The sequence below is a fragment of the Trichoplusia ni genome, chromosome 14, assembly GCF_003590095.1.
Source record: "Trichoplusia ni isolate ovarian cell line Hi5 chromosome 14, tn1, whole genome shotgun sequence".
Taxonomy (NCBI): domain Eukaryota; kingdom Metazoa; phylum Arthropoda; class Insecta; order Lepidoptera; family Noctuidae; genus Trichoplusia; species Trichoplusia ni.
The window spans coordinates 3,345,358-3,372,403 of NC_039491.1; the positions used below are offsets into that span (position 1 = coordinate 3,345,358).

At 35.0% G+C, this 27,046-nt stretch overlaps 2 protein-coding genes and 1 long non-coding RNA gene across 4 annotated transcripts in view; 2 read left to right on the top strand and 1 right to left on the bottom strand.

Annotated features, from left to right (window-relative positions):
* The first annotated feature begins 80 nt into the window (after positions 1–80).
* Positions 81–3,475, top strand: LOC113500778. Its single transcript, XR_003401234.1, has 2 exons — positions 81–840; positions 2,896–3,475. It is a non-coding gene; the product is annotated as an uncharacterized LOC113500778 (long non-coding RNA).
* The window catches only part of LOC113500764, a 51,124-nt gene continuing 27,208 nt past the window's right edge, over positions 3,131–27,046 (bottom strand). For both annotated transcript variants that reach the window (XM_026881651.1, XM_026881652.1), the window contains 6 exons: positions 14,686–14,765; positions 6,184–11,615; positions 5,917–6,083; positions 5,633–5,844; positions 5,258–5,448; positions 3,131–5,183 (listed from right to left, as the gene is read on the bottom strand). In XM_026881651.1, coding sequence (XP_026737452.1) covers positions 4,959–5,183; positions 5,258–5,448; positions 5,633–5,844; positions 5,917–6,083; positions 6,184–11,592 — 6,204 coding nt within the window. In that variant the 5' untranslated portion in view covers positions 11,593–11,615; positions 14,686–14,765 and the 3' untranslated portion in view covers positions 3,131–4,958. The remainder of the gene's footprint in view (positions 5,184–5,257; positions 5,449–5,632; positions 5,845–5,916; positions 6,084–6,183; positions 11,616–14,685; positions 14,766–27,046) is intronic.
* LOC113500772 lies at positions 15,472–18,273 on the top strand. Its single transcript, XM_026881664.1, has 2 exons — positions 15,472–15,916; positions 16,324–18,273. The coding sequence occupies exon 2, from the start codon at positions 16,336–16,338 to the stop codon at positions 17,560–17,562; it is 1,227 nt and encodes a 408-aa protein (XP_026737465.1). The 5' UTR covers positions 15,472–15,916; positions 16,324–16,335; the 3' UTR covers positions 17,563–18,273.

Here is a 27,046-nt window from a genome sequence, read left to right on the forward strand (position 1 = left end):
GGGTTGGACATGATACAGAAACAATAAGTAGAAAAACGCAAAGACAATTAAACAAAACAGAATCTGAAAGAGCGTAAAATTATTCCGGTGAAACGTTACAACGATAAAATTCTAAAACAAAAGATTACTTATTGTACTACGACTTTTGGAAATCAGGATCATTAAAGGTCGCGACATCATTTACTATTATTTGTGCATTAATTAACAGGTTACAAGAGAGGTAAGTTCACTCTCTTGGATAAAGACATTATACTAACACATAGAGTACATAATATAAAACTTATTACTCATTTTGAGCCACAGATTTTGACTAAGGTGTAGAGTTTGTGAAATTAGGTCTTGTAGAGTTAAGGCGTGTAGTGTTAGAAGCTTGCCTCTACATGAGATCTGATAACTTTTTGACAGTGCGACTCATATGGGCTCGTCTCGGCAACATTTTACATGATTTTTTTTTTGGTGGGATTGTATAATCTGGAATGTACTTTTTATTTGAATTTGAAGTATCAGAACATTTTATAACCAATTGACCAATAAAAAGAGGATGGCAGCACTGTTTAGATCCATGTCAAAAGTCTAATTCAAATTTGATTGTGTCAAATTCAAATAATAGGCGCTATATTGCATTCATTGCTTTCTGTTATGTGTATTAATATTAGTAATTATTCGTTGCTTTTGTTTGGACTAAGAAACTAGAAACTGATGAAAAAAATATTAAAAGGTGAAAATATGTAAGTGCATTAATTTTTTTTTTTTTCTAAAATGGAGCGTGTCGGCGCTTAACAAGAAAGTCGTTCCGAGAACATGTTCCATAGCCGGTCGCTGTAAGCTGATATTTACGAGGTATGACTTTTAGCTCTGTTACCACTGTGTCTATATTTAGGGCAGGTAGGGTAACGAACATATTTCCGTATGAAAACTTTCTCATCATGAAACAACTCATACTAAACGTATTAATTATAATGAAGTAGACTTACTAAACGAATCCAGATTTATTCTTGACTTATTCTAAAATGTAGATAATATGACAAAAATTTTACATTATCTACTTTATTCTATCTTAAGTAAACTTAAAATCATAAATATGTTATCCATAATACAAAAAAAATATATTTGCATGTTTATCAAAAAGTAGAGCTTGAATGACAGTTACTATGCAAGTCTGAAAAAAAAAATGTGAATTTTGTTACTTAATGCTGACTCCAAATTTTTGCCTAAACTATTTAGTCCAATTTTGGTTTGAGCATTAATTATGAAAATGGTGTTATGTTTATTTTCCATTTTCATAGCATGCTTAGTTTGTTATTCACCTGAGCTTTATGATATGAATTAAAATACATCAGAAAACTAACAAAAAATAATATATTGTCATATGGAAGACTAGTCTTAGCACTTGGCACTTTATTCAGGGTAATCAAAAATGCAATGCTATTTATCATATTTTTTTTTTTTTTTTTATTTATTTATTAAACTGTTTACATTATAGTTATTTGTTTTGTATAAACCCCACAAAACTGTTTGCACAGTTTGTCTGTGGGCGTAATGAATTAATCTTATTAACTAACAATTTTACAATTAAACTTATTCTAGATAGTAACTAAGATAATAACAATATATATATTTTTAATATAATATATTCAGACTTTATCCTTTGACAAACATGTAGGCAACGAAAGGTCGTTACTCACATGCCTGCCAATAGGTAAGTCTTTAGAGTTCTGCAAAAAGCTTTTTTATTATTATTATTGCGTATACTGGTGGGCAGGCTGTTGACAAGGTACGGTATCCTTTTACTGAGTGTTCTGTCCCCATAGTAATTATTTACTCTGGGGACTTCATATTTACCTGCACAGGCTGCCCTAGTCTTATGGGAATGATTCAATATTGAGTAACTCTCCCAACTGCCGTGACTATTTGTAAGGATTTGGTATTTGTGCTTTAAACTAGCAGGGAGAATTTTACATATTTTAAACAGCTTGTAGTAATTATCTTTACATTTTATTTTTGTTTTTTTGTCTACTAATAATTTAAGGAATCTAATTTGTATTGTTTCTAATTTTTGAATATATGATTTGAAAGTCAGGCCATAGCAGTCAATAGAGTAACTCAATATTGAATCTACGAGTGACAAGTAAAGTAGTTTAAGGGTACTAGTAGGAAATTTAAAACTTAAGTGATAAAATTTACCTAATAATATTCTAAGTTTATCACATAAATAATCTATATGGCACGACCATGAAAAGTTTTCATCGACTTTCATTCATACTAAGATATAATTAAATAATTAAAGTCTGTGATAAAAAAGTTTGCCAGACTTGATTATTTTAAATGCTTGGTTTTTTGTGCATTCTAACATTCTTCTATGATTAGTGTAAAAATTCAGCCCTAACTCACTTTTCCATGTTGTTTATGCCATTGAGGGTATGGCATACAATATTTAAAAAAAAACCATCCTCAATAGTGCCGCTGGAAATGAAGCATTTCTCAATAATTCTCAACATTTTAAAGTCTGATCAAATATAATCCATTGCTGTTGTTTTAGTCTTCCATCACAACTTTCTCTTTTGCCAAAATGGTTTTTGTTGTTTTCACACTTCTCCACACTTGGGCTCTTAATGTATTTTATACATCCACTTTAATTACTAATTGACCTTTTTATTATTATTATTTTTCATTGTAAATGTTGATACAAGTTTTTAACCTTTTCTTCATTCTGTTTTTTACTGTAGCCCTGTCTGTGGCCTGTAAAATTAGTCTTCTTTATGGAGTAACGCATAGCCACTGCACTTACCTAAATAGGGATATCAGGAATGATGGGTGGGTTAAACAGAAAACTTTAGTTAGCGTGCAATTGTGTAAACAAAATAATCTCAGTTGTGATTATATCTTCCATGATAGACATAGTTTGCTGGCACTCCTGACATAGATGGTACTATGGTGATGGATAGAATTTTATGATGTTATTTCACTTTAGACAATTAATTTATGAGAGTGTCACAGAGATTCCAAAGCTTAATTCATTATTATTAAATATCTAAATGTAAAGCTTAAGTTTGGAATGTTTAACAGTATATTCATATTTTTTGATTAGTACTCATTTGGTGCTGGGACAATTAATAAAGCAAGACTTCACTATTGTTCACATTTTATTTTCCATGTTATCAACAAGAAATAAGAGTCAATATTTATAGTAATACTTATACTGTAGAGTATAGCTAATACAGAAAAACATTATACGATTTTGATACCATTCAGAAAAGTACACAATTCTGTAAATCAATGGTTACATTTACACCAAAAATTATTATTATTAATTATTTTCATTCCATTTTTCCGCACTCAAGATAGATAATTCTCCTAATAATATTTCATCACAGATCAATAATGTACTTCTTCGTTTCTTGCTCTCACAAAGAAATAAATAGATAGGTAGGGCGGAACATGGCCTTGACTACTGCATTTATGATACTGCTACATTCATACAGAGTCCCAAAATATTGTATAGAAATATAATGTATCCTGACCAAAAACTGACCAATATTATCATTATATATACCATGTATTTAATAAATTAGATATCGTCGGCATGATTTAAAACAGTTATATGCCACTTCAAAATAAGTTAAAAAATAATTTGTTTACACTTTCATCTTATTTACAGTGTTACTTTTATTTTTCCGATATGCGTAATATGATTTAATAAATTCTCCTAATTTTATAGGACTGTATAAATATAACAACATAACTCATTTTAGAATTAAGGTAAAATATTGTACAATATTAATAAAAATATCTTGGAGTGACAATATTAGCAAACATAACAAGAACAAAAAATGCCAAATTAAAAATTGATAAAGAAGTTACTAGCATAATCTCAAAATGTTACATGATTATAACAGTTCATAGGTGATGTGATAAAGAAAATGTGACTGCTACCCCCAGATATATAAGAACTTGTCCAAGAGCTCGAGATAACATTCAATAGTCTAGTTGCATACGATTCTCATTGCACTTGTTCATGTTTGATGATTAAGTACAACAGTCGTGTGATTAAGGCCATCCAACCCTGTGACTTGATATCTTCACTCCAAATACATAAAACTACAATGTTCATGAATAACCACGTATACTATTGCACACACAGTATAAGATTATGCTAACGCCTTACAATTAACAGTGTGGTAACTACATGTCGTTAATTTCTTATTTATAAAATAATTATACTAATCATCTCGCCGCAGCGTTCATTACTTATTCACCTATCTACCCAATACACCGTACACCAACATTAAATAGCACCCATGAGAATATCGAACATTTAAAGCAACATCTATACGCATAATATCTATAAAACTATTTACAATATTTACACAAGTTGTTCAGTAGGTATACACAACATCTTACAAGCCAGACACTTAAGAATGATAGAAAATAAATTGATTATTATGAAATGGCTGCCTTATTAATACACAGTCTCATGAAACGATTTTTATAATATTGTTCTTCATTATGAGATACCTGTTACATTACCATAATCAGTCAAGCTTGGTATTAAGATCTCGTTATTGAGCCGTCTCCAGTCAAACATGCATACTCAGTATTATTTACTTTTTTCTAAAATCGATCACTATTGTAGTAACCGTATTACAAACCCCATAACATGTCTTAACATCGCCTTGTCACAAGTAGTTAAATAATATCAGAAATGTCTGACTATATAGTGTCAAGTGCTTTTTCTATTCTGGTATAATTGCGAACACCAATAAATATTACTGTAAAACAACAATTACATTAATAATATCACATTAAAATCTATTTGAAAATGTACGATTTCTACAATGCAATAAAGACTAATAGGAAAATGTGATACTTCCATATTGAATTTATGTAGGCCTTGGCTATGTAATATTAATGAGCATTCGTTATTTGTTCAACCAATGGCCTTACAGCATATCCTAGTGTCAGCTAACAAGTATGGTCTCAATCTTGAGCAGTTGTCGTAGTTTGTCGGTGACTCGGACTAGCGCCACTTTAGATGCACGCACGTTCACCTTTTCTCCAGCGCAGAGCAGCTGGTGGCATTGCGCCCGTTCCAGGAATTCTTGAGTACGTATCTCTCGCAATAATTCTTTTGGTGATCCCGATCCACAGTGAATTTGCTTTAGAAGACTCTCTTTTGATTTAATCTGAAATAAGTAATAGATAGTTAAAATTTTGTTTCATCCGGTCGTTGTTTAGAACGTATGGCTAAAGTATTAACCTGTAGAAGGTTGGTTATATCCTGGAGTAGGCACCATAAACCGTCAGCTGGTTGACCAGTAGCAGTTCTGAGACTGTAAAAAGGTGGCAAAGGCGCTTCAGTACACTGGATCTCTATCATCGAATCCGGTGGTGGAGGAGGGGAGGCTGGTGGCGGTGACGACAATGGATCACAACCGATTTCTTCGCGATCTGAAATATGAATATTTATTTTTACTATTATTATATATTTATTTATTTTACTATCAAATACAAATGTGGTACATAAGGCGGACTTAATGCCGCTATGTTGTTGCTATTATCATACCAATTTTACACAGTAGGAAGCATTTTTTATTAAATAAACGGCATAATTTATTTAATCACTCTTATATACCTATGATTTCGGTGAGGGGTGGAAATCGCCAGGGTTCAATAGCGTTACCCTGAACGTCTGCTATGTGCAATCTCAAGAGCGTTGCAGCAGGACCCTCTGTAAGTTCTTCTGGTGTTTGTCCGGCGTAAGTACCGAGCAATGGATCTGCACCGTAGGCAAGAAGTAAACGTATAATTTCTACGTGGCTGTTCTCACAGGCTTCATGTAGAGGTCTGTAAAGAGAAAATATTTTCTGAATTAAAAATTCAAATCAATGGATAACAGGTAAAAATGATAAAACTTACCTTATTCCTCCTTGAGCAGCCGCTGACACGTTAGCACCGTACTGTAGAAGCAGACGAGCTATTCTGACATGACCCTTAGCCGATGCCACATGTAATGGAGTAAAACCGGCATTATCTTTTGCTGAAGGGTCAGATTCCATCTTCTCTAAACAGTAAGCAACACAATCCTGAAATAAAAGGTATGTTATAATATTTGTTTTTTACCAGTGTATTCTTGTTTATCAAATCCAGATGTAACACAAATATACTAATATATGTTATACTTACTGTGTATCCTAACCTAGCAGCACGGTGAAGATGAGTTTCTCCAATACTTTTGTTAATAAACCACCCTTTGATTTCTTTGTGGATGTCATGGACTGATTCGGGACTTGGTTTAGGAGCAGGCCTACGAATTTTGGTTGTTGGTTCTTCTCTCCGAATGATTTTTTTCTTTTTTCGTATATAATCAAATCCAGAACTAAATTTTCTTCTTCCAAAAAGACGTTTTAATCGTCTTTTGGTATTCCCTTCAGATGGACCTGAGGAACTACTTACAACTTTAGTTTTATCTTTTTCTTCTTGAGACGTGTTTTCATTTTTATGCTTTTTTGCAGACATTTCTTTCATTCTCTTATTATTTAGGGATTTCATTATACTGTTTCTTTTTTTTAAACGCATAAGTCGTCCTTTGGCATCGTTCCTTTTTAATGACTTAGTACTTCTGAGGCCATCCCTTATGGAACTAGATCTCCTTTTTAGTTTATCCTGTACTATTTTTCTGGGTTTGAACTTGGGCTTTGGTTCAGGTTCTTTTTTTATTTCTACAACATTTGTCTCTTTTGTTTCTGAAAGGTCATCATCTCGACACGAGGTTGGCGGTGCTGAGGCTGGTCGCTCATCTCCAAATACTTCTTTGATTGTAGCTCGCTGTTTTAAGACGCGACTTTCGGTTCTTGTCCTTGATTTTAAAACTACTGGTGCAAATTCTTCAGTAGCACCTATAAGACCATCTGTATCTTTAATAAACGAATTTCTGAACGCTGTAACAGTCTCTTTCCTAAAAGCACCTAAGTAAAATATGTCTTCCATTAACTTTTCTTTTTTTACATTATAACTACCTTTATTACCATTTTTAACTAAACCCAAGCTGGGCGTAGGAAGTAAATCGCTTGTAGACTTTTTAGATATGATTTTAGGCGTTTTGTCATCCTTGTCTTTGCTCTTCTTTTCTTTCTTATCTTCTTTTCTGCCACATTTTTGAATAAGAACATCAACTATTGAACTACTTTTCTTTTTTATTTTTGAAGATAGAACCGTGGATGTTGATGCCTCAGAGTCGTAATGTAACTTGTTTGGTGCTGAATAGCTTGAGTTTGAATCTAAATCACTGTCCAGCGTAAGCTTATCCGGACGTCGCGCGTACAAATCATCTGTAGCAGCTGATGGTACCGATGAAGGCGCTGGGGATAGTGGGGCAGGATCTAAATCAGGAAGTGATGTAGATCCGCGTGTAAATATAGCTCCTGAAGCCCTACCAAAAGGACCTCCAGAACGGCCCCTAGGTATGGCGATAAGTCTTGTAGGCATTCGAAGAGAACGTTTATACTTGTATAGTTCTTCTTCCCATCCAGGATGGAAATATGAGTTATCCCCAAAAGTAGGTTTTCGGACTGGTGTCGAACTACTACTGGCGCTGCTGTTGTCAATTTTTTTTAAAGGTGAAGATTTAACAGGGGTTTTTGGCGTATGTGTAGCTTTAGATTCCTCGCTTTTAGTGTTCTTACGCGTTCTTAGCCTTCTAGCTACACTGATATCGTCATCATCACTGTCAGAACTTGAATGCACATCTTGTTTTTCTGTTGACAATTTTCCTTTAGATCTGGATACTTGTCTGGTTAATTTTAACCTTCCTACTTTCTCTTCTTTGTCTTTTTGTAGATAACTTGAATCAATTGATTTTCTAGTATTCTTATTAACATCTACATCACAGCACTCGAGTTTGACATACGCAGATTTTTCAGACAAGTCCTTTAACAATTGGTACTTAAGGCGTTCACTTTGTTCTTTTTCTTTTAAAATTTTACTCTTAATAAGAGGCTCATCATCATCTGTTGATTCCGTTTCTTCTTTGATGACAGTTTTGATAGCCGTCTTTTCCTTTGTTTCTTTTTTATTTTGTAGTGATGTGTCATTGCCTTCAGTTTTCACCTTAGACTTCTTAACTTTCATCGGCTTATCGTTGTCTTTTTCTTTATCTTTCTTACATTTTTCCATTTTATTCTGTTTATCTCCGGAAACAGATTCTAATACATCCGCTTCTATAACATCTATTTCATGGTGAACTTCATCTTCATCTATTGGCTCTTGTTTTATGTTAATTGGTGTCGTTATTTCAGTTATGGGTTTTTGACTACTTTGTTCAGATTCAAGAGAGTCAATACTATGAGACTGTTCCCCTTTATTATCATTTTCACTGTCTGGGTTATCGATTCGCTTTTTGTAGTTTTTCTTTTTATGACATCCAGTTTTTAACTGTTCCATAAAGCTATCGCAAGCATTAGCCCAGTCTAAGTCTTCTGCTGGAGCTTCATTACTGTGTTCTGGAACAGGAGGCTCCAAATTTTCTAAAATATTTTCCGTTTTAATAAATATTTCAGCATCCTTTTCTATTTCTTCAATATTCATGGGTTCAGTTTTGACTTCCGGCATAATTGTTTCTGCCTGCTCTTCGTTTTTTATAACAGATTCTAACCTTAAGTTATCTTCCCTGATTTGGTTAAAAAGATGTGTTTTTCTTGGAAGTAATTTAAGTTTTTCACTGTCAGGTGTTGTTTGTTTGGTTTCAACTTTGTTTATCGCATCTTGTGAAGGTGGCATTACTTTTAATTCCGCTTTGGTTCTAATTCGAGAAGCAACATCATTTTCTGGGGATTTAGGTTTGGGTTCTGGACTGTTATAGTCTGAATCGCGTGAAATGGAATCTACAGCTCTAGGCATTTGTATATGCTGATTTAAATTAGGGGTAATGTGGTTCTGGGGTTTCAGAACGACTTTCGATACTGTATCTATTTCACTATCTTTTGTGAGGTCAGTTATATCTATCACTGAGTCTTCTGCGTCATCTATAACGATGAGATCTGGTATCTGCTTGGCTTGCCTAGGTGGTTCAACGAAACCAGTTTGTTTAGTTTCTAAACTGTTTCGAAGAATGCTTAATACCCTTTTGTCAGCCGGAATTCCACTGGAGGTATCAAAATGATGCGGATTCATGTCTCTATGGTTCGGAATCTTCTGAATAACGTGATGACGACTATTAGCAGATGAATTTCTGTCAGTATGATAGTGAGCGTGGTATTCACTAGTTTCACGAACCATTAATTCGGGATGATATAAGTTACCGGGGTACCTATGACTTGCGTGACTGTGATGTTCACGGTAGACGCCCGATATTGCCGGTCGTTTTTGTTCATTTTGATAAGCCTCTAATTGCTTATATCTGCTATAGCTATATACCGGTTGTTTCATGAGTTCTCGCTGTTCTCGAGCGGATTGATTTAGATGATCTATCCGGCTGTCAGCTGTCCACGTTTCATAACGGACTATCTTCTCCGGAATGTTACTAACAATTGGACCTGCAGGCCGTTTTCTTTCTTCTATGATAAAATGCCGGTCATCCCGAACTCTATTTTCAGGGATACGTTGATCAGTAACAGACCTCGTTAAATCAATTTTAGGAACATAGTCAGCTCTTACTGGAACACTACGCTCTTGATAATGATGAGGAGATTCAATTGGATAAGCTTCTGCCACTGCTCGACGATTTTCATACCCACCATTATATCGCATTGAATTTTGTCCAGGTTGCGATTGTGCAATCGTACCGTATCCGTGCGTAGTATTTCTATCTCCGTACTGCGTAAAATTTGGTGCAAAATCAACTTTATGAGATGCTACGTAGCTTGTGGTAGGCAAATGCGCATGACGACTGCTAGAAGAGGGACGATGCGCCAGAGTCATTACTTTACTTTCCGCTGCTGAATCTATTGCTTCATCTTGAGTTGTCGATGAGTCGGCAGAGTTTTTAACTGTTTTTACTGATAAATCTAACGGCGACTCGCGTTTTTGTTTAGTTGCATTTATCTGCGTTGCAGCCGATGGTATTTCTTGCTTTTGTTTAGTTTGATTCATTTGATTTACCAATGACGTTACGGATACCGTCATGCGCGCTTGATTTGGATACCCGGGTTTTAATGTTGATCGCGCAGGTGATGTTTGGACGGGTGTTGATGGAGTATAGTCGTAACTGGTTTTAGGTGCAGCTGCTGGACGGTAAATTGTTCTAGGCTGTGAAGAGTTTTGAACTGGAATAGGTGCACTAGGTCCATATCTAGATGTTGATGGAGAAGAAGTAGGATAGTGGTAGCTATTTCTGGTGTCCACAGGCCTGTTCATCGTTGAGTAATCAGTACGTAGTGCTAAACGTGCTGCATCGTGTGGATGCGGTGGAATTGGCACTGGTGAACGCTCTTGTGATCGTGATGAATAATGTGCGCTCATAGCTTCTATTGATGCGTGTTTATACTGAACTTGATGCGTATCGACGCGATGACTTTGAACAGGCTGCGTGACAGATGAAGGCCGGTAACTTGGATACGCTTGCTGATGATCATATTTTCGTTGAGGAACTACTGGATGCCTATCGTAATGAGAGGACCGCGCATAAGGTGATGTTTCACGGCGTTGCTGAAGAGACGAATATTGTATTTGTGCTGATCGGTTTTCAGTAGAATGTCTTTGTGCTGGAGGCACAGGTTGCGGATGATGTATTGGTGGTACGCGATCGTTAGGTGGAGGCGGCGGTTGCGCAGGCTGCATTTGATATCGTTGTGTAGGTGGACTTTGCGCCGCTACATCGCGCAACCTCGATGCGCTGTGTTGCGGCATCGACCCCGATAACCTTGCATATGTTTGTGGACTCTGTCGCGAATGTGTCGAAGGCTGAGGCGAAGCTATCGGTGCGTGGGAGTGTCGATTTCCATCTGACAAATTTGAATCGTAATGGTAGCGCCCATAAGCGTCTGGTGGACGTGAAGATGGATATGGATCTGGTGGTCTACCTGACGCGTAATGATCAGGTTGTCTTGCTGTTGGAGTTTGCACACGGTGCACAGGCGGCCGGTACTGTGATGGGGGCTCTAATTCTTGAGCAACTAAAGGTTGTAAAGGTGCAGCAGATGGTGGACGAGCCGGGGATGGGCACGGAGCAGCAGGCGCAGGTGCAGGTGAAGGAAGTGCTCGCGGAGGTTTGCGGATTATATGCGAAGGCGGAGATAGCGTCCCCACGGCTTCTTCATCATCCTCGATCTCGGGCTGCTCGCGTCGTTTTTCAGCAGCTTCGCGCATCACAGTGGCTTTGTGGATTATATGTGGCTCGGGTTCTATTGGTTCTGAGGGTGGCCTTGGTGGAGCGGTGACTGGCGTTGAGCTAGGGACGGAAGGTGGGGCGGCCGCAGCAGATGGTGGACGCGAGGAGGGAGCCGGAGCGCCGGATTGCGCTGGAGCTCCTTCTTCAGGTAGTGTAGCACCTGTAGGCCATAAGGGCTGTCCAGAGCCGTCAGCCTGTGCTTGTTTAGGCAGTCCCATGAAGTACTGACGCGTCCCTTCCAGTAGTACATTGCTGAAAGACTCGTCCATACTCCGTCTCCTCTAGACCTCTCCTGAAACAACGTAAAGGAAAAAATCACAATCGGCATCAGTTGAGTAGTTTGTTGAGGCATTTTTGTGAACACATTGATGACATATCTTATTATTACAGCGAATCTAAAGTTTGCCACTACTATACGTATCCATACGAATTTTATTACAAAGCTAATAAGTGACGATCATTATTGAAGGCGTAAGGCTCATCGTATGTATCTCAGGTGCGTGGTTGGGTCGTTTCCCGCCGGCTGCCCTTGAGCCTACTTCGCCCCCGCACACAGACATATGCACGATTATATAGATCCACAATATGTTATACACACTGTAACAACTTCCGCAGGATTTTGCTCAACGTTAACTGACCGTCATTCGACTGAATGTCAAAAACCTCATTAAATAATTATCAATTCTCTTTTGAGGCCATGATTCTAGCTAAACGAGTTACCTACTTAGTATCCTTTTATATTTAAAAGATTACTCAAAGCTTATCATATAACTGGTTATGGTGTAATTACACTAGGAATTAGAGAGGCTGCAGATAAAAAATGTAAATTCGTCTACATATTAAAAAAATACGAAATATAATCGTTGTCCCTTATGATATTTAGTATCCAGCAAATATTTGATATTTGATGTATTATCACAAATACTATCTAATAAAAGTCTCATCAAAGCTGATCTTCCTTTGCAAGAAAATTTAATTACTTACGGCACGCTAAAAAATAAAAGACGCCAATATAGTTGTTAAAATATTAAGTCACCTTTATTTACGTATAAATAAGCTAGTTTCTGTATGTTGAATACAGCTAATATATATCTAAAGCTTCGCGCAAGGCAAGCAGGTCTCTAAGCAAAGAACGTACGATCGTTTAGAGAAGAGCCCTTTTTTAAAGGTATGCGTTGAAGGTTCGTAGACGATAATTTCATTGAATTTGTTAAGTTTATTATAGTGACACTTTAGATGCCAACATGCGCTTTCTTTTTGTTTCGACTACTAAAGTATAATCTTTTATCTGACTGAAGTTAAACATACAGTAAGACTGATACGATACAGCTATGAGAAGGTGACCGATGCCGTCAATTTACATGCACACAAAAACACCCAGACTCAGGACGAGAATTCCTGATCCACACAAATGTTTGTTCTACGCGAAGATAGAACCCGCGATATGCCCACTGTGGGTTTTTGGCGTGGTGACCTCGACCACTTAGCTATACCTGCAGTAGTTACTGGGGGCGGAGATGAACGCAAGAAATCACTATCGTAACAGAAGTCAGGATTTCTTAATATAGTGGTTAAGTATTCTTGAATTTTCTTATTTTCCATATTTCATTTTTTTTTCTTTTGTAAGAACCTCCTTTTGATAGTAAAAAATACAACAAAAAAGAATTATTTTTACGCGTGATGCCATTACCAAGGGAAAAAGGTATTCATAATCATACGTATATGTATATAATATATAAATACAAGCTGACCCAGCAAACGTTGTTTTGCCGATTTTTTTTTCTAGTTGTATGTATTTTCATTATGGAAACATCACATCACATTATTAACAAAAAATTAAAACAGAAAAATTGGTCCAAAAAATAAAATATTTTTGTTGTGTGAGCAACCCTTAATACTTAGGGGTATGACAAATAGATTTGGTCGATTCTCAAACCTACTGAATACGCATATAAAATCTGGTAAAAATCGGTTTAGCCGTTTCGGAGGAAAACGGTAACTAACATCGTGACACGGGAATTTTATATATTAGAAGAAGAAGAAGATAGATTTAACAAACTTATGTTATCAATACCATCAGGGCCAATTTTTACGCCTTAATAAATCTGATTGCCATGTACCTACCACCCAACTTCAATTACGGCTAGAATTATCCATAAAGTTAAAGAAATGCTAATCGATCCCTGTAGCTTCATATTATTTCGTGTAAGGTCAATGTCACCTACCCGACGTCTATAAGATACGAGGTTAATGAACTCGCGTCTCATATTTACCTATAGAGCGTATCTACGTACGTATCTTTCTACGTTTTATAAATGACGCGATGTGATAGCAGACTGAAAGGAAATAATCAGAGATAAAATTGTTTTCACTTTTTAATCTTATTGGTTCCTTACTGCGTCTTGCCGGTTTCGCACTTTAATTGCTCTCCTAAATCTGAACATTGTTCGTAAATTCTTATCCTCTGTTTGTTTTTCTAACCTCTGTGGCACAGCAGTTCTTCCAGCATCCACTGTTCTTTAATTTTTTTATCTTGCCTCTATAGTCTATACCTATAATAATGACCTTAATTAGTGAAATTGCTACAAGCATCAATTGAAAACACTATTGAGTTTTTAGGTATTTCAACCTTATTTGAATATTTGTTTTAACGGATAATTCCTAAACTGTTAAGTTCAAGTTGCTTGAACGTATAATTGTAGCTTAATATGCTTTGTTTTAAGTAAAGTAATTGCATGTGTGCACTGGCGCGTTACAAGATGCAATTATGCGTGGTGCACTTATGCGGATTCCGTTATAGTGAATGCCCCACTAGAAAATCGACTAAGCTATGTAATAGAAATATACCGGAATTTATTTTACATAACTTGTTTTTATTTTTATACAAACCAAGTGGTAACTCCTAATTCGTATACCTAGGGCGCTGCGCTTTGTTTTAAAGCATTTAGTCTTCTATACGACTTAAACAGTTTATTAAGACTAAGACTATTATTAGATTTATGAAATACTGGTAAATTTATAAATTTCTGCTTACATAGCTCACATTCCCTTAGGTCTACAAACAGCTACGCTAAACGATTGCAATAAATGTTTCTGTTACAATAGTTTTGACAATAGTCCAACGCCTATTCCGTCACAACGTAATGAGTACGATACATACTTACTTGCAATACATAGGTATATTTGCTATATAGGTTTGACGCAATCGGTAAAATCGAGTATAAGCTTCATATAGTTATGTACTTGCGTGGTACAAGAAAGATGGACCAAACTATGTAAGGGACTGTCTTAAATTGTCCTTCAATCTTTCTTTATAAAGAGAAGACCTTATTCTTTGCTGCAAAATTAAATTGTTCTCTTACGCTATATAACAGCTATCCTGCTTGATGTGAATGGCGACCCCCAGACGTGTTCATGACTCCGGTTTCGTTTTCAGCAAGACCTGGAATAAAAAAATCCTCATTTAAAACCTATGTAATGAAAGAGATAAGAATCAAAAATTACGAGAGCACTATTCAGTATTTATTGTTAAGTATTTGCACAGCGGGTAAAATTAACGCTAGTTTTTGATGTACAAACATTTCTTAACTGTACTCTGACACGTCATATTGAAATGGTTTTAAAGATGACAGATTTTTTGCGGGAAGGGCAAATTAAAAGGCAATTTAAATTACAATTACTTGTAGTAAATGTATTACGAATGTAGGTAATATCTTCATTTATTCGGCAAGTAAAGTCCCTTTTATTAACTTTTATGTTTTATTCATTTTACATAGCAACGAGTTATTGTTTACGTATATTATAAAGATAGGTAGGCAACTAATGCACCAACTGGACATTGACCTAAATTCAACATCCGTTGACAAACGATTTAGCACATCATGCGAATTGACTTTCAAATCGTTTTAGTTGAATAAAAATACACGTAAGCATTATAAGCATGCTCTGATTTCGAACCGACTCGTTTTGTTTTGTATTTACAATTATGTAAAAGCAGAGCAATGACCGTTCTTTAACCGTCTATAAAATAATCATCTTTAAATTAAACTGTAAAGGCATTAGAACTTCTAAGTCGTCTTAGGAAGTATAATTGACGAAATTATATTTATCTTCGAGGGTAAATTTAGGCCAGATAATAACCATTTCTAACCTAATGTGGAAACTACGGAGCGGCTTAATGTAATTATCCATCGCTAGATAAAATATAATGGTGTCCTGTAAATATGTTAAAAAGAATTGGTTGGATTACTAATGGCTAACTACGTACGTCTCTCGTACGTAGTCTCGTCGTCCTACATATCGCACACTTATTCCAAAACTGTCACTATCCAAAATTTCGTAATATCGAGATAATAACGCCATCAGTTGATCAATTTCTAACTAAAAAGAGCCGCATTGACACTTTCTTAAAAATGCCAAAAACTACTGCTAGATGGCAGTAGTCTCTTTTGCCACTAAACAAAATTCCCCACCCCGCGCAGTGCTAGACTGACGCTTAACACGAAAACACGTGTCGCCCGTACCAGAATAGACCGTTGTTGAGCGACAAACCGACACTTTGGTCATTAAGTCAGTTTTTCGGTGCCATCATTGGTAAGTAGTTATTTTTTTCTTACTCCAAAGTGACATTTTTTGTTTGGTTCACATTTTGCATTACGGTGACTTTGTATTTAAGTTAGTGGTTTGATACTAAAGTGACACTTTTTGTTTAGTGTCAATTTAGCTATAAAATGGTAAATTTTAATCGAGTTGTTTTTAAAGAAGGACCGTCATTTTACGAATAATGTCATTTTTGCGTTTAATTGATTTTGCCAAAGAATAAATGAACCCTAATTAATTACAAAAGTGTCACTTTTGCGATCATAGTGATAACATAAACTTACGACCTTTATGATTATAATAACCCTTTTATGATAATAATAGGTATTTTTTTTTAATAAATCAATTTGCAAACGTAATCTTTTTTTTTTGATAGTGATGTAGTGTTTCTATTATTTTAGGTTTTTTTTAAAATGCATCGAAGAGACAAATTGTTGAAACTCGCTCTGGATCTTCAGGCAGAAAATAGCGCAGAACCATCGACCTCGCAGAAATCTCGCAGGGTAAGCTGCTCATCTTCTCAGAGTTCATCTTCCTCGAGCAGTTCTTCGTCTTCAAGTAGCGCTGCTTCTACAATTGGCTCCTATGTTTCGGGGTCAATAAAATCTTCAGATAACATTTACCGTCCCATCGCCAATTCACTAATACAAAGAAAAGTATTTGAATCTTTGCCAAGCACATCTAATCTACAAAAACATGTAACTAATCAAACTGAATTACCAAGACAAAGATCATTAAGCACCGGTTCTAGGTCTTCTACCCTTTCTTCAAGAGCAGGTGATTTTTCACCTGACGATAATGATTCTGATTATAACCCTGTCCCTGATAGAATTATCGATGAAAGCTCTGACAACGAGCAAGAAAATTTAATAATATTACCACCAAAGAAAAAACGGAAGGGTATTATAAATTCTAAAAAGCTAATAGCTAAACAATTACGTAATTCAGGCAAAGAATACGTTTCTTTATCAAAATCAAAAAAAAATGTGCCCCAGAGAAGCATGGGACCGCCTTGTTCAGAACGATGTCGTTTGAAATGTTTCGATAAAATTAATGATGGTGACAGAACGATTATTTTTGGTTTATATTGGGCAATGGGTTGTGTTACTCGACAACGGGATTTTATCAGTAAGAACTTGACTGTTATCAAACCAAAGTATAGTTACAAAAAAGAAAATAGCAATCGTAAACCAAAGCATGGTTTCCACCTAACAGTAAATGGTAAACAAATACGGGTGTGCAAAATATTCTTCAAAAACACTCTGGGGATTAATGATAGACCTATCAGAACTGTCTTAGAGAAGTTGTGTGATAGCGGAATGGTAGAATCTGACAAAAGAGGCAAACACGGAAATCAAGTAAAAGTTGTTGATGAAGTGATACAGGGTATAAAAAGTCATATTGACTCCATTCCTCGTATAGAAAGCCACTACTTAAGAAAACAGACTAGTAGAGAGTACATCGACGGAGGTAAAAGTTTATCTGATTTGTATAGAGATTATAGAAAACTCTGTGAAGAAGAAGGAAAGCCAGCTGGCGAAATACACACTTATCGTAAGATATTTCACAAAGATTACAATATCAGCTTTTTTATTCCAAAAAAGACATGTGCGAGTTTTGTACATCTTACGAAAATATGAGTCAAATAGAAAAAGAAACTAACGAGTTGAAGTATCTAGAACATCACACAGAAAAAGAACTAAGTCGAATTGAGAAAAATGAAGACAAACAAAAGGGGCAAAAAAGTTACGTGGTTGCATGTTATGATTTACAGGCGGTTTTACCGCTTCCTATGGGTAAGACCTCAAGTTTTTACTACAAATCAAAGTTAAATGTATGTAACTTTACGATTTGTGAACTTAACAAAGACAACAGTTATTGTTATGTTTGGAGTGAAGTAGATGCTTTGAGAGGAGCCAATGAAATTGGCTCATGCGTCTTAAAGTTTATTACAGAAAAATGTCAAACAGTCGATGACCCGAATTTGGAAATTATATTTTATTCTGACAATTGTTGTGGTCAACAGAAAAATCAATTTATGTTTAGCTTGTACATGTATGCTTTAGCTAATTTGTCAATTAAGAGCATTACCCATAAATTTTTAATATCGGGCCACACTCAAAATGAAAATGATAACGTTCATTCTGTAATAGAAAAATCTGTTAAAAAATTTCTTAAATCATCTCCAATTTTCGTTCCTGACCAGTACATTACTTTAATACAGACGGCTAGAAAACGAGGTAATTCATACAATGTCAACGCTATGTCATATTCCGATTTTTATAATTTAAAAGATTTTGTTCAGCAATGTGGCATTAAGTTTAATAAAAATACTGATGGAGATGCAGTTAGACTATCTGAAATTAAAATAATAAAATTTGTCAAAGAAGATAACGGAGCAATAAAAATATTTTATAAGACTTCATTTACAGAAGATCATTTTTATGAGATTGAACAATGTAGACAAACACGGTCTAGGCGCACAATTAACTGTGTCGGGTTTCCTTTGAAACAACTGAATAATGCAAAACTGGAACTAACTTCCAGAAAAAAGAATGACTTACGATCATTAATTGACAGTAATTTAATACCACGCTATTATGCTGAATCGTTTTACCGAAATATTTTGTGATTATTTTTTCTTTTTTATATTAACTTACAGTAAGACATCCTGTTTTATTATGTAAAAGCGAGAGATGCAAGTCTGATTATGTGAATTAAGATTAGCCGAGAGAGGCAAGTGTGATTATGTGAATTAAGATTAGCCGCGAGATGCAAGCATGATAAATATTTTTTGTAAGACATTTTATGTGATATAAGAGTATCAGTAGCGCGAAGCTTAAGTATTGTTTTCTTCCCCTTCTGTAATCAAAGACTGATTAAAATGTAGAACAGAAGTTACCTCATAGAGAGTTTAGACTGATTGTTTAATAACAGATACCTAATTATTATTTAGATGTTTCCTTTTGAGATTATTTTTGTTTCTTAAATAAAAGAATGTTATTAAAATTTATTTTAATTATTTAACAGACAGTTAATAATTATTTCGTTTCTTTTTAATAAATATTTTATGTAGACGTGCATTTGTTTTATTGATCCTATGACAATAACTGTTGCATAGTCTGCAGCGTCAAATTTTTTTACGCGAAAATATTTTAGATTTCATTAAAAGTACTTTAAGTAATTAGTATAGATTAAAATTTCGTAGTTATTAAACCTTTAAAAATTGAATTCCCATTCAAAAGTCGGAGTAAAACGACATTTTGAGATAAAAAATTAAAAATGTGAAAGTAAAACTGACACTATAACACAAATAAGGTAAAAACAATATTTTTCTATTCAAATTTTTTAGTTATTTTCCTCTTAAATATGAGATTTAATATCATGCTTTAATATCCTTGTCATCGAATAACGAAATTGTTCATCTTTTCTTTTCAGTGTACAAATTTCTTTAAAGAAAATTGTTTTTTTGCTCTCCTCACAAATGAGGATTTTTGTATAGTGTCAGTATAGGTTTAAACGTGCGATATGTCTCGGTTGTTTTTCAATTACCTACACACAGGTGGTCCGTAAAAAAACTTTATAACCCTCTCGTCCACATTATCATCATCGTCATTTAATCCAGAATGTGACTACAAAATTTATTTGGTCCAACAGTTTACACATTTAACATAATGTTAGATTGTGTATTGATGTCACCATGTTCAATTCATGATTATGAAGAGAAACAGACGCGTAAAATCCTTTAGGTCGGATTTGAATTTTAAATCAAGAAGTTCATATGTGAAAATATATTTAAATTCATTCAATCGAACGGTGTGCTCTACATGATTTACGTTAAAACAGCAGTTGTGGAGATCTGAGAACGATGAATATAAAAGTTTTCTTAGAAAAAATATTTGACGTAACAACGAAAAAAAAACAATAAAATGATTCGATACAACAACAGCGCGTGTATTTTAACACTATTTACGCATACAGACGCCGCCAATACAGCTGTGGCGGGTCATTGCCCTGGCGAGGCGCGCGAAACAAGGTGAATCGTAATGTCTACTTTTTGTCTCCACCGATGAAAAAAGCTCCATAAGTTTTTACGTTTACGATTTCGTAATGTCTATTAATATCGAATGAGATCACTTTGGCTGGTTGATAAACGTAGGCGTCAAGTAACGAGTTATCGTACACCTTTGTAAACTTAAATGGATTACTTAAATATTTCAAAAACACTTCAAAATAATACAAAACAACAATAAGCTTGTTCTTATCTCTTGGTATGCAGCAAGAACAAAAGCCAAAATTACGCCGCCCTGCAAATTTGTCCAAATGCACATTCCGTTTAATACTTACTATAATGGGGTTCCGGAATTCAATTACACTTAAATCGAATTCAGGGTCAATTAATCTTCGCCACTCTCTGGTACATCAAGTTTGTAAAGAAATCATACCGATGCCCCTCCGTAAGCTCCCGTCACACATGGAACCAGTGAGCACATAATGCCCCTAGGGATGCGTGAGGGAGTAAGGATTATTTTAAGGCTGCCTGGGATCTCTGGCCCATTTTTAATTCTTGCTTTGTGCTAACAATTTTCTACTTTTTACACACTTACGTAAATATTTGTTATCTTCTTCACTATGTTGGTTTCGACAATGTGCAAAGGTTCGTTGTGTATTTCAATTATTTTTTCTTTAAGTCTATTACACAATGATGCCCGATTACAATACCAGCGACCCCAGCACGATCGCTAATGGTTAAGTGTTCGGATCATAAACGTTGCAATTAGGATGGATTTTGAATTGATAACATAGTTTATATACACATTGTCACTTTTACAGTAAAGAGCTATTAAGTGCTAAAGACTCTGCTTTCAGACTAAGAAATTAAAGAGAGTACATAAGTGTTACATTCCAATCTGACGTTGAAATCGACTTCAAATTGTCACCATGACAAAGAGCCGTATTGATTTAAGATCGTATAATTCTGCGTTCGAGTGTAAAATGCTTATAGATGCTAACACACTCGAAAGCGTGTCAACGTAGGTAGGATCGTTGGCGTATGCGCTTCTAATCGCGTTTCGCGGTACACGTGCCAAACAAATACGTGGAGGAAAAGGGAGGGGCGGGGTGGCAAGCGCGTTCGTAATGTCCGACTGACTACGCGCCACAAATCACAAATAAGCAGTAAGTACATTCAATCTCTTACAATCGAGAGCTCCGGAAACGAAAAATAAAATCGTGGGGAATACTGTAAGTGCTCTTGTATTCGTAACTTATATCGTAATTATATTATGTTCATTGCAGATACGAATGAGCAGTCAGAGCACGTTACACACAGATCAATGTGACTTATACATACATACTTAAGACCTCTGATAAAGTTGAGATAATTTAATTAGAGAAATAGTTAATATAGTTGAATTAAAAGAATTATAATAAGACCGTGTTTTAATGATTTTCAAATGACAAAAAGTAGACTCACGAATTCAATAGGGATTTTAGTGTAGTTAACGTATCGGTAAAGCGCGGGAGCGGCTGTGGCCCACATTTCGTGTTCTATTTTTCATCAGTGTGCGCTAGCGCCCTCTATTATTAGATCCGCATTGTTTATGGCCGTCGACCGACTAACATCGACCATTTACAATTGCCTCTTCTTCCTGTATTTGTTTCTATTTCTGTTATGAAATCTTTGTGTATTCACTATTTGTAATCAACAATCGACAGATCGCAATATACTTACAAGCTCACAAAATCGGTACAATTTGAAATATTAACATTTATGTTTTTTATTGTTTGCAAACACGATGTAGGTGCTTAAAATGTCACAGAACGTACTGAATTTTCATAACTGTTGTACAAAAAAAATAATCTTATAATTTAATGTAATAATTGAATCATTAGTTATCATAAAAATATTGTTTTCTTATAAATTCAGTCCTTTATTTGTTTTTTAACTAGTCTTTACATAGTCAACCAAGTCAACGTTCTTAATGTTTTGCATCTTCTTTGTATTTTAGATGTTAATGTTTCGACAAATATAGTACAAGTAGGTATATCCGAAACGGCAACGTTAATTATTTAAAGTTTTGAATTTACACACACACCAATTTACACATTTGTTTGAATTTACATCCCAGCCACTCTTAACCCAGAAACATTAAGTACCATTTTCGTGAATTAAATCACATAATATTATCTTGTAACATAACATTGATTAGCGACTGCACAAAACAAAGCAGTTCGACATCTTTTATGATAAACAGTTATCTTTACGATCAAAGATATTTATTTCTCAAAAGAATTACAAATTCACTTATAGAGAAAACATAAGTTAGTGCAAGGCAATTTATCTTTCAAAACAGTAACCAAGTCTGATTTTTACTTTGATTCATTATTTAATGTTCGCGTTTTTTTTAATAAATGGCTGAACCAGAGGCACGAAAAAACGAATTTATTTCGGTAGTTTATCATATTGTAAGTAAAGCATAGCAATGCAACGACTTATTTATATTTGTATTGACGAACCGTTTAAGCTGGAGACGTATGATGATAAACAGCGTCTGCTGTATCATTTTCGGTTGACCCCGCTCATAATTTACATCGATCATACGAAGCGTACTATATTCCAGTTTTTCATCACGATTCGATTTACAGGCCCGAACAGCTGTGTGTTTTCATAAATAGGTTGAGATAAAATACCTACAAAGGTCTATTTTGAGAGTTGTAACAACTAGAGCTCGTCGATTTGGAGTGTCTCCAACATTCACCTAACAATAATAATATCGTGTTCGTCCTTTTGTTGACTGCCTGTGTTTATACAGAAATAGGAAATATTACGTAAATCTAGATATTTTACATATATAAATCTAGGATATAGGATATTTATTTTCCTGGATTTAATAATTATATTTAATTCATATTTAATCATGTTTTACTTTTAAATATTTTCTGTTGTGTCAGTTCCACGTATGCTGGTCAAATAGTTAAGAAGCGAACACGTGGTTATGCATAGTTGTAATTTGACAGCTGACAATGCAACTTCCGTAAACGCATGCGATGTCTAAATTTTATTATTCTGAAAACAACTGATTATTTCTCCGTTACGATTTAATGTTTCTAACCGAATAAACAGATTTTGATAAACTTGGGCGAAGTTTATTCTATAGATGGCAAGCTAAAATAAGCTAATAAGCTAAAACCGCGATAATCAACATCTACGTAGGCTTAGCTATTTGGTAATAGAATTAACACTATAAAGTTCATAACGCAGAAAACGGTGCTTTATGATGATACATTAATTCTGTAGTTTGTTCGATTCCTGGTATTAACGACGTCACTCGTTTACTTCCCGATAACGTATTCTTGATGTCGTGTAACAAGCGAGTTTATAAACTTCACGCATTAGCTTAGAAGGGTGTTATATGTTTGTTGCCACGTCCAAGTTTATAAAGTATTTGTATGTGTGTATTTGTATGGAAAAAGTTCACAAGCATGAAAGTTACTTTTCCCACGTTCTGTTTTTTTTTGGTTGTCGTTCCAGTTGGATTTTTGTAACTCAATTTTGAGGCACTTCCTGATAAGCTTTCAGGAGAATTTTTCAGGGTAGTTTGAAACCCTATGACAATGCAATTTACAACCATAAAAACTGCTGTATCGATCTTGATAAAATTTGAATGGACAGAAATAAAAAAAAGTGGGTATTTCGATTTTTTAAATCTACTAATTATTATTAAGAAAAAGTTATACGTTCTCGAAGAGTTTAGAGTTTATTATCTTTTCGTTTTGTCTTGGTATGCTAGGTATGCATAAAAAGTTACTAAAAAAATCTAGGAAAGATTGACCTAATTACGACAACTCAATGTTTAATTAAAAGGTACGAAACAATGTATTCCTTTCACTAATCTTATAAAGATCGTGTTGATCATTTTAATCAGTTGCAAATTCTATTTTTTTTTATTTTCACAATTATCATCACTTAATAATCAGTAGCGAAAGTCAAAGACAGTAATGACATAGGAAAAAAAGTCATTCCCAGATTAAAATTCTGATTCATCTTTGCGATTAAATTAATCATTTAAGTAGTAGTTGTAATAAATAATGTATGATAATTTTAAAGTTATTTAAAATTCAAGTAAACCAATATCTATTATAACTAATTCACTTGGAAAAGGGGTTTATAAACAATGCAATTAGGCAGCTTAATGTGTGTAACGAAAGTAATCTTGATAGTTACATCGTGAAGTCGATTGTGACACTCAACAAAGTTGTTTTCCTTCAATCGTTTGTGTGTCAGTGGGTCAATAGTCGGCTGCAACCATACAATTCGCAAACAACTCACGAACCTGCTCACTATTATTAAAACGTAGTTTACTTAAACTTTCTGCACTGCTATGGTTTTAGTTATTTTTAATATGTATAAAGAAAATATTTAATTAATGTATATTCCTTATAGTATTAAAAAAAAACCTAAGTTTATCGAAGTAAGTCTTTACGATAATTTCTTGGAAAATAAAGCATACCAGAGACACAAAAGATATATTTTGATTCTAACTAATTTAGAACCAGAATGGCTCTTACCTAACTATTCATTTTAAGCATGCAATACGGTTGTGAAATATCCAAGTATTTAACTGCCTTTACATAACTGGCGTCCGTGATAATCTTTTGACTTCCACGATGCTGTAATTGCGCATTTTTTAAAGAAAGATATTGCAGTCATGTGTTAAACAGAATCGAACAATTCGTGCAGTTGTGCAAACGAATTGCGAGCGAAGCAACTTTACTATCGGTCACTGGGCCAATGTCACGGCACTACTCCCGACACGCCTTGTATTACTAATTCTATATTCCAATATAGTTATTTCATTATAATGCTGCCAGCAAGCTAACGTAGAGTCGTGGAAGTAAGTTAAGTAGACAATTTGATACGTTAACCTATGTTTATTGTTTGTTGCTACTCCTCTTCTTTAAAGTCGTTCCCAAGGGCCTTCAAAGTTAACTGTAAAACATGTAAGTAGGACTATAACACTATCAAAAGTACTATCTTAAATTCAAAATTATCTTATCTTAGATAAGAGGCAAGAACAAAAATAAATATTCTATCAGGAAGCAAGTGACTTTTTCGTACTAACTAGAGACGCTACTAAATTCTAATAATTTATAACAGGTTTGCTAATTGTTGCATACAATATGTGCATGTTGTAGTTACAGTAAGTAGGTGTATAGGAAACACATGAAGTTATCTAACAAGATAACCTTTAGAGCATCCTACTGCTTTGGAATTATAATAATATATGTAAATAACGTATCAGTGCTTAGTTACGCATTTAACAGATATAAGCACAATTATAAAATGTATAACTTCTGTCATGATATTGTATTGTGATGTGTATTTAAACAAACTTATTATTATTAAGTAATCCAGGGATTCAATAGTGTTTTATAGGCTAATACAAACTGAAATCAGTCAAATTGCCTTTTTTTGGCATGTTTACTGTGTACAAGAGAACAGTACATGAATATATTGAAATAATCTAGCGTCACTGAGCAGTTCCAAGTCACGCGGAAGTGGAGGTGAAAGTGGGGTGAAAGCTGCGCGCAACGTTTACCTAATCGCAATGGCGCGGCGCGGGCGCAGCGACGGCACGAGTTACATCAGCGCAGCACGACGCAAATGTGAAAGTCAATGTTAAATTCGATAATCCTGGTTGTGCCCGAGACACACATGATGATAGCTCGACGGAATTTGCGAAGACTACCGTTAGTTTTTACCGTTCACCATGTCTAAACATGCGGTTAACACGATTAATCGGACCATCAAATAGATGCCTGCGCAATTTATCTGGCTCAAACTAATATCGTCAGCACAGCTTGAATTTATTACCGAGATATCTACGATCGGGGATGATTATTAAGTTGATTAAATAAGAGATGTCGTTAACATAGATATTTTTACGATGTCGTAAAATAAGTTATTATACGAGCCTAATCCAGCCAGCGCTAATTTTTGAAGTAAAATCTACAAAGCCGAGGTATTACACGAAATGGAGCGTGCAGAGAAAGTGCTTGGACGTTATCGTAACGGTAAGTGATAGTCCGTATCTAAGTGGGTCGGCGCTCGGCGCAAACGTTAACTAGTGCAAACTGTTATCTACTTAATACGTATTAGTGTTTTGTTTGCATACACCACAAACAGTTCCACACATGTGCAAATCTGATCAATAATATTTACCGAGAAAAATTCTCAAATATTTCAACGAACACTACGACTTATTATGTATCTTTAAAGATAAATTGATTGTGATACATTGAGGTTCATGAGTACCAGTGCGTCAACATGTATTTGACATTCGCAATTACTTGGTTATTTTTGATCTGGTTGTTAAAATTACACATCCACTATTATGTGATCTTTTTTCGAAGGTTTAAAATAAGCCGTTTATACCAGTAGATGTAGTTATAAAACGAATAACGAGTGCCTTCCTTGTAATGTCGTCAGTGTCTGCGGCGAGTAGGAAACGGCAGCCGCCCGCGAGCGCGCCTTGACCCACTTATTGCCTACCTCTTCAGCTCTCGCTACCACATGTTCATGAAGTAACAATTTAGTTCTCAATGTAAGCAAACCACTAAAATTATACAAAAATAACAGCAGTTCAACGTAAAGTTATTATATTATAATAAATGGTATGATTTAAAAAAATTATACAATTTATGCAACTGCTTTGAAGTTTTGCAAACTATCCTTGGGCTTAAAAGTGGAGAAAGATTTAATGGATAGAAAACTACAATCACACATTTAACCAGTATTAAAGCACATTACAAAATGTCAACCGTGTTCTAAATTTAGTGAACTTGCTCACGAGGTCGCGATGCGCGTCAGTCAAATGGTAAAGATGGCGCCCGTATATTCGCAATCTCGATGTCTCATTAGCTTTGCAGCCTTGCTCAACAATTCACAATGAGTAATTTATACATGTAGCAAATAGATTCAGAAGGCCAGCACAGCTAGCAAGCGTGAGAATTCGTAGAATGTTCACTGCACCTGCCTGAACTCGGAGAGTTCAGGCAATCACGTTTTATAACCGACAAAAAATCATGGCCTGCATTAAATTGACTGTCATCCTCTTTTAT